The following is a 10,190-nucleotide window of genomic DNA, read 5'->3' as shown; positions in this document are numbered from 1 at the left end:
GAGGGGAGGGGAGGGGAGGGGAGAACTCAAGAGAGCACCACGAGACAAGACCAGAGAAATAGCAAAATACTCAGATATGGAGAACCTCACTGGGTCTTACAAAGACTGTCTTTTACCCTGAGTAAGATAAAAAGCTATAGGGCCACATATGGCAGCAGCCCCCTGTAGTGTTATTAAGGTGTCTAAGCTACTGAGGAAAGACCACTATGTCAATCAGGCTAAGATCAGTATGTTCTCAGCTCTAAACAAATATTTTAATTAATTTTTGTGTATATGTATATACCTGAGTACAAATGTGTGTGTGTGTGTGCGCGCTCCTGGAACTGGAGTTACAGACAGCTGTGAGCCACGTGGGTGCTAGGAATTGAACCTGGATCCTCTGGAGCAAACCCAGGGCTTTCAACCACTGAGCCACCTCTCCAGCCCCATGAGTAAATATTCTTACAATAAATAACAAAAAAGGAAAAAGTTACCAGAAGATGTTTAAGCATGACTATTTTTAAGGTTATCACTCAAGAGTCAGATATGCAATGTCAGCACTCAGCTGTGGAGGCAGTGCCTCTGGCAGTTGGAAGCCAGCCTTGACTGAGGCAGCTTGTATCTATAAAAACGAAAGTATTGTCTTGTTGCTGACCACAGAACAGATCAAACGGAGGAGGCAACAGCAGGAGAGAAACCATGAGACTGAAGCAAGCGTCCGGCTTCAGAGAAGCCCCGCTTAGGTCAGAATAGCGATAGTAGATGCTGAGAAATACCAAGATCTCCAGTGGGGACAAAACATAGAAGCCCAAAACACTAGCACTGACTCATCTTAATTATGAATTAAATACCAAGTATGAGGGCAAGAGAGAAGGGCTGGGTGTCTCCACATGGGGCCAGAATAAGTAGGAAAGGGAGGCTGTGCAGAGGGAAGAGGCCACCATGGTGGTCCAGCCCATGTTCCGAATGTGTGAGGCCTTGACATCAGCTCATAGCAGCCTTCCTCGCCATCACTGAAGGCTGCCATTACTAGGAATCAACAAACAATCCATTCGCTTTCTGAGCCTTTTCAGGATCTACCTTCTACTCTCCAAGAAAGCTCCGGATGAGCGGAAGCCAGGCACCGCAGGAAGTCAACTGTACGCAGGTAAATGGGTGAAAAGGACCTTCTGTGAAAGGTCTGGGGAGTCTGAATTTCCTCTTGAAAGTACAGGATCCAACAGATACTAAGTCAAAAAATGGCAAGGTCTTATTGTTACTTTGATTCCAGCAATATAAATATAATAATTATAACAGCAAGATCAAGAAAGGTAATTCAGGAAGGAATCAAGTTGAGGCTGCCTGGACAATTAACATCAAGCACCAGCTTTAAGTCAAAAGACTTCAGGAATGCAGAAACAGTACAGAATCTAACTAGAAGGCAGGAGCAAGAAGGGGAATGAGTCGAACATTGCTTCCAGATCTCTGGGCTGGGCAGCCGGATGAACAATGCCTTTGAGAGATTTACAAGACTGTCACAAGAACCATGATCACGACGCGTGTGGTGACTCACACCTGTAATTCCAGCACTAGGGAGGCAGAGGCAGGCAGATTTCTGAGTTCAAGGCCAGCCTGGTCTACAAAGTGAGTTCCAGAACAGCCAGGGCTATACAGAGAAACCCTGTCTCGGACCCCCCTCCCCCCAAAAAAAGAACCGTGGTCACTGGCAACACACCCTTTATCCGGATGATGCTACAGGCTTTTTTGGTTTGCAAAAATTTCAAGCAGCTCCACTCACACTTGGCTTGTTTCCCTGAACCTAAGTTATAACCCAGTACGCCAAGTTTTCATTCTCCCTACACAGTGAACCACAGTACCTTTCAGACTGGCTATATACATACCAGTCATCTCATCTTTCAAGATGATGATTATAATAATAGTAATAGTAGTAGCAATAATATCATCATCATCTACCTCAAGGTCCTCATCCGTTATTAACACCTAAAGTTTGGAAGACACCGTATGGTGCCCGCGTGAAAGGTTTCACAAAGAAGCAGGCAACAAAGTAACAAAATGTATCTACGGAATAAATGCCCATGGAACAGGTGTTTTTGTTGTAACCTAATAAAAGCCGGTCCTGCACATATCGCAGGTGCGTAAAAAAAGGCCTGCATTCGCTCCTTCTAAATGACTTAGGCAGAGAGAGGCCCACGCGCGCACGAAAGTAACCCAGAGTGGACGTGTTGTGAAGACGAAGAGGAAAGGGAGTGAACCGGCTCTGGGTTGACCCGGGGGATGAGGCAGGAGGCTCCGTGATGGGCGGGGTGGGGTCCGGGGAACTATTCCCGCTCAGGGCTCGACCGGTGGTCGCAAGCTCACGGCAATCGGCTGCCCTGCGTGCCAGCTGCGCCTCGTCACAGCCCGGGTGACCGGGTCCTCAGCAGCCACACGCGCGGCCGCCCACACTCCACCCGCCGCGCCGCTCCCTCCACCCGCTCGCTCCCCTCCGAGCCCAAGAAGCCGCTCGCCCGCGGACTCACCGAGACTCCCGGCCCATGCTGCTGGCCAGCAGAAGGCCTGCGCCCTCGGGGACGTTGAGCAGGCCTATGAAGAGGACAAAGGAGGGAGGCAGAAGCTCTCACGGTACCGAGCGAGGACCGGTCCTACGAAATGGACAGAGCTCCAGCAGTGACCGCCATCAGAGCGTGGCCAACGAAAACAGGATGTGCTGGCGCCGGGGTGCGGAAGGAAGGAGCGGGCGGAAGGAAGCGGCTGCTTCCCCCACAGCGCCACCAACCGGCTGGAGGCCGCGCGGCGCGGGCTGCGCCGGCAGCAACAACTTACTTTTCTAGTGCAACCCGCAGCCCTCATTGGCGCTATGGAGTGTGCCATTAGCCAGGTCAGCCTTGCAAGGGTTTCGCAGACCACCGAGGAACCTAATGCAGCCTGCGGCTCTCCCAGGGAGTGTGTCTGTTTGCCTTAGTCTGCATTAAATAATGCTCCTGTCTCCTTATATGCTCCGTACTTAGTCACTTACTTATGTGTATGCCAGATCCTGAGAACTACTAATAGTGATGTGTCTCCGACACAAGGAGCGTCATACTGAGGAGGAAAGACTCTTCAATATGAGATGTGAAGACTTAGAATCTACAGAACAGAGATAAACTGCACTAAGAATTATAATAGTTAACACTGGGAAGCTTTCGGGGCAGGGGGGAATACATGATCCATTCAACCGCTCGGGAAATGGGGCCCAAAGGCACCAGACAAAAAGCACGGGCCTCCCTCCTGCACTGGCTCTTTGTCTGGATCACTTCTTTTCTGCTTATTATCTTTATATTCACATTTTGACCTGTCCTTTAAGTGTTTTACTTAACAGAACTTACCCCTATACTGGAACAAAGAAGTCCTCCCAAAGGATTTTCTATGCCTACAAACACCTCAAATGACCAATCAGATTAAAGACAACCTGACCTTGGTAGAACAAAGCAAAGCAAGAGCAAATAGATTCCCTACCTACAGGGGTCCTCCAAGACCTGACCGCAAAAGACTAATTAACTTCATGACTGCTGAAAATGGAGGGTCAGTGCCTTCCTAGGAAAAGGATGTTTTCCTGAAAACCAATTAGGCCTAATAAAAGGAACCACTGAGGGCTGGTGAGATGGCTCAGTGGGTTAGAGCACCCGACTGCTCTTCCGGAAGGTCCAGAGTTCAGATCCCAGCAACCACATGGTGGCTCATAACCATCCGTAACGAGATCTGGCGCCCTCTTCTGGTGTGTCTGAAGACAGCTACAGTGTACTTACATATAATAAATAAATAAATCTTAAAAAAAAAAAAAAAAGGAACCACTGAGCAACTATTTTAAAACAAACAAACTCAAAAACAGAAAAAGAACAGACAATGCATTCTAGAAGAATACCTGGATGACTGGGGCCATGCATCAACCCCTTGGCAGGTGTGGTCATTGGTTTTTGGTTGGCTGGTTGGTTGGTTGGTTTTTGAAACAGGGTTTCTATGTGGCTGTCCAGGAACTCACTTTGTAGACCAGGCTGGCCTCGAACTCAAAAATCCACCTGCCTCTGCCTCCCGAGTGCTGGGATTAAAAGTGTGTGCCACCACTGCCCAGCCAAATTTAACATTTCTGTTCAAGTTTGTTTTTAAAAGATACTCTGCATAGCTGAAAAGACTTCTCTGAGGTAAAGAGCCCTTGTTGCTCCTGCGGAAGACCTGGGTTCCATTCCCATTACACACACGGTGGTTCAGAACCATCCATAACCCTAATTCCAGGGGCTCCAATGCCCTCTTCTTACCTCCCTAGGCACCAAGTACACAAATGCTACAAACACATACAGGCAGGCAAAACACACACGATAAAATGAATAAATCTAATAGGAACAATCTTAAAAGACATGTAGCTCAATATCAGACCACCAAGCTAGTGTGCACAAGGCCTGAGTTTGGTTGCAGCACAGAAAATCAAGGCAAAAGACAAAGACACACTTGTGAGAATGTACAAGAGAAAATTCCCAACTATGACTGTGAATAGAGAAAGCACATTTTTGGTCGAGCTGGAGAGGCAGGTACACAGTTAAGAGCAATTGCTGTCTGTTCTTGCAGAGGGTGTTTTGATTCAGTTCCCAGTCCCCACAGGGCCGCTCACAACTGTTTACAACTCCAGGGGATTCATCTGACTCCCTCTTCAGGCCTCTGCAAGTACCAGACATGCACAAGGTACACAGGCAAACACGCAGGCAGGACACGCAGACACATCAAATAAAACTAAATCTAAACAAAAAAAGAGATCAATACAAGATGCATAGAATATAAACCTTTTTTAAAAAGTGTACAAATACTTTTTACAGTCACCTGGGTAACTGCCCACCCCTCAAACGTCAGCGTCAGTGCTAGGCAGGCATCCTGTCTCCGAGCTCCACTACGGCCCACGTGTATGAACTGTAACCACATCTTCCTTTAAACATGTACGTGTACATCGACTCAAGAAACGATACATCTGGCTAACCTCTTTCAGGCTTTGTGTTCAAACTTATAAAAATAAAATGTACAGACTTCTATTAGACAATCTAATTCCATTCGCTTTTATTTTGAGGATGGTTTCATTTCTTAGGAAGGAATGACAGAAATACAAAGTGCAGTCTTTTAGGCAGGCTGAGACCTGTCTATCTAGTCACTAAAAGGACTAGCCTGGGCCTACAAGAGGGATTACAAATCTCAGACATTAGAGGAAAAGTGGAAGATTGGACTTCTAATGAAACAAGAAAAATCGTTAGTGCTGTTCGTTAACCTAGCTGGTTACTCAGACCAGGACTGATACAAAGTCAACCCTTTTAAATCAGGGAAACGGTTACATTGGATTTCTGTAAAGCCAAAGATTTTGATGAAGGTATAAACCAATTTGCCCCTTTTAGAGACTCTGCAGTATAGAAGAGAAGTTGTTTTCACTTCTAAACTTCTAAGTTCCTCGGGTTTCAGGGTACTTCAGGACCCCAGTAATCAAGCAGTTCATGACAGAAAATGAAGGTGAAGAAGTAGACACAGAGGTCCGTGAAGACCTCGCCCATCTTGCTGTAGGTGTCCATGGACCGGTTGATCACCTCAGCGGGAATCCCAGACAGCAACAGCGCAGCTGTCAGCACCGTCGTCTTCACCTTCTTCTCGCCCTGTACAGATGAAAGGGAAGTTAATCGTTTGCTCTCAGCAGACTACGCCTGCGCTCTACAAACACGACAGATGCCGTCTCTCCTCAGTTGTCAAAACTGCTAATGAACAGTCAGAACAATAACATGACAACACTTACTGGGCACAATAGGTAAATCTGAAGATTATTAGGCAATAGGAGACATCAGGATGCCCAGCAAAATTGTTTTATAACTATGTCATTTTGCCTAGCCAAGATACAGCACATCTTTAATCCCAGCACTTGGGAGGTAGAAACAGGCGGATCTCTGTGAGTTCAAAGCCAGTCTGGGATCATAGTGAGTTCTAGGACAGCCAGGGCACTGTAGAAAGTCTCTAATTAATTAATTAGTCATGCCATTTTGGAAACAAGCCATAAGTAACAACTTTTGAGATACACAATGACACAGGGTAAAAAAAAGAGAAAAATAAAACTGGATATGAGGCTATGAATGAAATGATAGTGTGTGACATAGGGATCCAAATGGCATAGAGACTGCACTGGTGTCTTATGTAAATCAAGCACAAGGAAGGGATCTGGCAGTTCTGATGCCCAGTATATCACCACATACAGAAACATATAGGCAAGGATTCCAGAGGAGAGAGAAAAGAAGCTGTCAGGGATGAGTAGCGTCCTGTCAGAAGCAGCAGAGAATGAGATCATACACTGAGTCTCACATATGAGATCCCACAATGTGATATCCCACATATATCTCATATGAGATCCCACACTGGCTTCAAATTTGCTACACATCGAAGACTTACTGACCCTTCTACCTCCCCTTCCCAATGGCTGAATTCATAGGCTCTAACCACGATGCGCAGATCCAGAAGATGCTAGGCTCAGACTCAGAGCCTCAATCCTGCTAGAGTGCTATCCCCTGACACTAGGCTTTTTTTCTTTTAAGTTTTCAAGATAGGGTTTCTCTGTATAGTCCTGGCTGTCCTGGAACTCCCTCTGTAGACCAGGCTGGCCTTGAACTCAAAGATCTGCCTGCCTCTCTGCCTTGGAGTACTGGGATTAAAGGTGTGCGCCACCACCACTAGTCTCGTTTTTGTAAAATTATCTTTAGTTTATGTGTATGGGTGTTAGCCTACATGTATGTTCACATACCACATGCATGCCTGGTGCCTGCAGAACCAGAAGAGGCCATCAGATGCCCTGGCACTGGTGTGATAGAACTGCTAAGCTTAACCACTGAGTTGTCTCTCCAGCCTCAGATTCAGTTTTTTAACGGAATTCAAAGGTGATCTCTAAAATTTATTTATTTAGTATCACTAAATAGCTACTGGTAACTCAGCAACTTTCAATATATAAAAAGCTATATAGTTAACCAAGAGCAGTGAAAGCTTATGTCCACATAAAGACTCATACTAGGATATTCTTGCCAGATGCGGGTGGCATATTCCTTTAATAACAGCACTTGGGAGGCAAAGGCAGGGGAATTTCTAGGTTCTAGGCCAGCCTGGTCTGTAGAGTAAGTTCTAGGACAACTAGGACTACACAAAGAAACTGTATCAAAACAACCAAATAAACAAAATAAAAGAATATTCTTAGCAGATTTAGTCATAATTCACCAAGTATAGAGATTCCCTATCAACAGGGTTCCTGGCTAACATAGAACTCCTTCTGTAGACCAGGCTGGCCTCAAACTCAAAGATCCACCTGTTTCTGGCTCTCAAGCGTTAGGATTAAGATCATGGACCACCACCACCACCTGGCAAATAAACTTAAAAAAAGAGAAGGGGGCTGGAGAGATGGCTCAGCAGTTAAGAGCACTGACTGCTCTTCCAGAGGTCCTGAGTTCAATTCCCAGCAACCACATGGTGGCTCACAACCATCTGTAATGAGATCTGATGCCCTCTTCTAGTGTGTCTGAAAACAGCTACGGTGTACTCATATATATGAAATAAATCTTTAAAAAAAGAGAGAGAAGGAAGATCTATTGCAGTTGTGGACAATAGAGTGAGAGCTGAAGAAACCGTATGTAGATGTTTCTTCAAGAAAAACAAGAGACTTGGACTATGAAAGCTCACTTTGGATTAAATATTCACTTGGGGCTTCTAGGTGAGAAAATACAGGTTCACAGACTCAATAGGTTAATAGGTTTTGATTTCTTTTTTTTTTCTTTTTTTGTGTGTGCACCATGCTCTGCGTCCTTTCCTTCTGAGTTACATGTTCAGCCCTGGGCACAAGCAAGTGTCATCGTGCCGGGAGAGGACATCAGGCTCTCTGGAGCTAGGATTATAGGTACTTGTAAGCTGCCAGTGTGCCTACTGGAACTGAATCGGGTCCTCTACAAGAGCAGTAAAGGCTCATAAACTCTGGGCTATCTCTGTAACCCTGGGCTGGACAGCATTTTATTGTTTGTATGTCTGTCTGTATGTATGTATGACTGTATTTATTCTCCTGTAGCACTAACTCAGATCAGTGTAACTGTTTCCCTTAATGTTGGGTTTTTTTTCATAGTTTTTTTTCCAATTAAAAATTATTTATTTTTATTTTTTAATTCTGTGTATCTGTGTAGGCATGCATACACGAGTACGGGTACCCACAGTGGCCAGAGGAGTTAGATCCAACTGTAGCTGTAGCTGGAGTTACAGGTAATCGTTAACCACCTGACATGGGAGCTAGGCATCGAACTTGTGTCCTCCAGAGCAGTATGTATTCTTAAGCACCAAGGCACCTTCCCAGCCTTTAAGTTCTTACAGTGAGTCAGCTGCCATCAAGGTGGCTCAGCAGGCAAGAGCCTGCTTATAAGCCTGACAACCAAGTTTGATCCCTGGAAGCCAAGGCATGAGAAAACCACCCAGGAAGTTGTCTTCTGACTGCCACAAAGGCACGACCACACTCTCGTATCCTACACATGCACACACAAATGCATGCACACACAAGTAAATTAAATTGTTAACTGTTATGGAGTCACGAGTCAATCTAAATACATCATAATTAAGAAAAAGACTTAAATTTACCTTAGGAAAATATTTGTATAGTCCCATGTATGCAAGTTGCAAAGTGAGAAATGGAGCGAATATAGACTGTAAAAATAAAAAATAAAATTAAGTATTTCGAGTAGAATTACTTGTATCATGATAAATCAACTTAACAATGGCTATAAAGGCAAAACAGGACAGGAAACTATCTAGTGCAGCAGGCGAACGTGTCTTACTTCTGCAGAAGAGTAAAGCTAACAACATGGTCTGAGTCTCTAACCATAACACACGCTCAAACGGAATTTCTCAGTGTGCTCCCTCTCCAAATGTGCTCTCTTATACATTCTATTCTTTTTTTATAAGACGGAATCTTATTATGTAGAGCAGCAGTTCTCAACATGTGGCCTGCAAGCCCTTTGAGGTTCAAACGATCCTTTCATAGGGGTCACCTAAGACCATCAGGAAACATATTTACATTATAACTCATAACAGCATCAAAACTGCAGTTATGAAGTAGCAATGAAAATAATTTCATGGATGGGGGTCACCACAACATGAGGAACTGTATTAAAGGGTCCATCAGGAAGGTGGAGAACCATGACTATAGGGGCTGGCCTTGAACTCATGATTCTACTACCTCAGACTTCAGAGTCCTAGAAGTGCCCTACAGAGCCCAGCCCAAAGCTTACCTTTTTTTTTTTGTTGTTTTGTTTTGTTTGTTGTTGTTTTTGTTCTTTTGTTTTTCGAGACAGGGTTTCTCTGTGTAGCCCTGGCTGTCCTGGAACTCACTCTGTAGACCAGGCTGGCCTCCAACTCAGAAATCTGCCCGCCTCTGCCTCCTAAGTGCTGGGATTAAAGGTGTGCGCCACCATGCCCGGCTCCAAAGCTTACCTTTTTGGTAACATTAAGTGGTACAGAAAACATCTCTCTCCACTGGAGGAGACTGACAAATGACTAAAAGTATGCATAAACCCAGCAGTCCAAGGGAAGCCACAGATCCCTCTGACAACAACTTGGCTTTCTTAAAACAGAGTAGGAAGGGGGCCTGAGAGATGACTCAGCGATTAAGAGCACTGGCTGCTCTTTCAAAGTACCCAGGTTCAAATCCCAGCACCCACATGGCAGTTCACAACTGTCTGTAATTCCAGTTCCAGAGGATTTTACACCCTCACACAGACATACAAGGAGAACACCAATGTAAATTAAAAAAAAAAAAAAGTTTGGCAGCTTGATATCTCATTTTCAACAAAAGGAAAAGGATCAATATGGCACTTATTCTACATAATTATTTCTAAGATGTAAAAGGTCATCAAAGGGGCAAAGGAACAAACATTGTCACGTGGCAGAGGCAAGAAACAAACAACTGAATATCTGATATGAATAAAACCCGAAAACCAAAACAACAAAAATCCTTACATAGAAATGAGGCACTTGCACTCGGGAGGCAGAGGCAGGCGGATTTCTGAGTTCGAGGCCAGCCTGGTCTACAAAGTGAGTTCCAGGACAGCCAGGACTATACAGAAAAACCCTGTCTCGAAAAAACCAAAAAAAAAAAAAAAAGAAATGAGGCACTGGGCCTGGATAGATGGCGCAGTGGGAAA

General features: G+C 44.9%; 2 protein-coding genes across 3 annotated transcripts in view; both read right to left on the bottom strand.

Annotated features, from left to right (window-relative positions):
- Ddx46 (DEAD-box helicase 46) overlaps nucleotides 1-3,029 on the bottom strand; it is a 48,791-nt gene extending 45,762 nt beyond the window's left edge. Inside the window, exon 1 of one of the 2 annotated variants that reach the window (XM_021180249.2) lies at nucleotides 2,499-3,029. In XM_021180249.2, coding sequence (XP_021035908.1) covers nucleotides 2,499-2,515 — 17 coding nt within the window. In that variant the 5' untranslated portion in view covers nucleotides 2,516-3,029. The remainder of the gene's footprint in view (nucleotides 1-2,498) is intronic. The other variant, XM_021180248.2, reaches the window with a different exon arrangement.
- A 2,004-nt stretch (nucleotides 3,030-5,033) lies between these two features.
- Nucleotides 5,034-10,190, bottom strand: part of Camlg (calcium modulating ligand) — an 8,376-nt gene continuing 3,219 nt past the window's right edge. The window contains exons 3-4 of the mRNA XM_021180525.2: nucleotides 8,629-8,694; nucleotides 5,034-5,639 (exon numbers count right to left, since the gene is read on the bottom strand). Coding sequence (XP_021036184.1) covers nucleotides 5,448-5,639; nucleotides 8,629-8,694 — 258 coding nt within the window. The 3' untranslated portion in view covers nucleotides 5,034-5,447. The remainder of the gene's footprint in view (nucleotides 5,640-8,628; nucleotides 8,695-10,190) is intronic.

This window comes from Mus caroli, chromosome 13 (genome assembly GCF_900094665.2).
Source record: "Mus caroli chromosome 13, CAROLI_EIJ_v1.1, whole genome shotgun sequence".
Classification (NCBI taxonomy): domain Eukaryota; kingdom Metazoa; phylum Chordata; class Mammalia; order Rodentia; family Muridae; genus Mus; species Mus caroli.
This window is presented reverse-complemented; position numbering and strand designations above follow the sequence as displayed.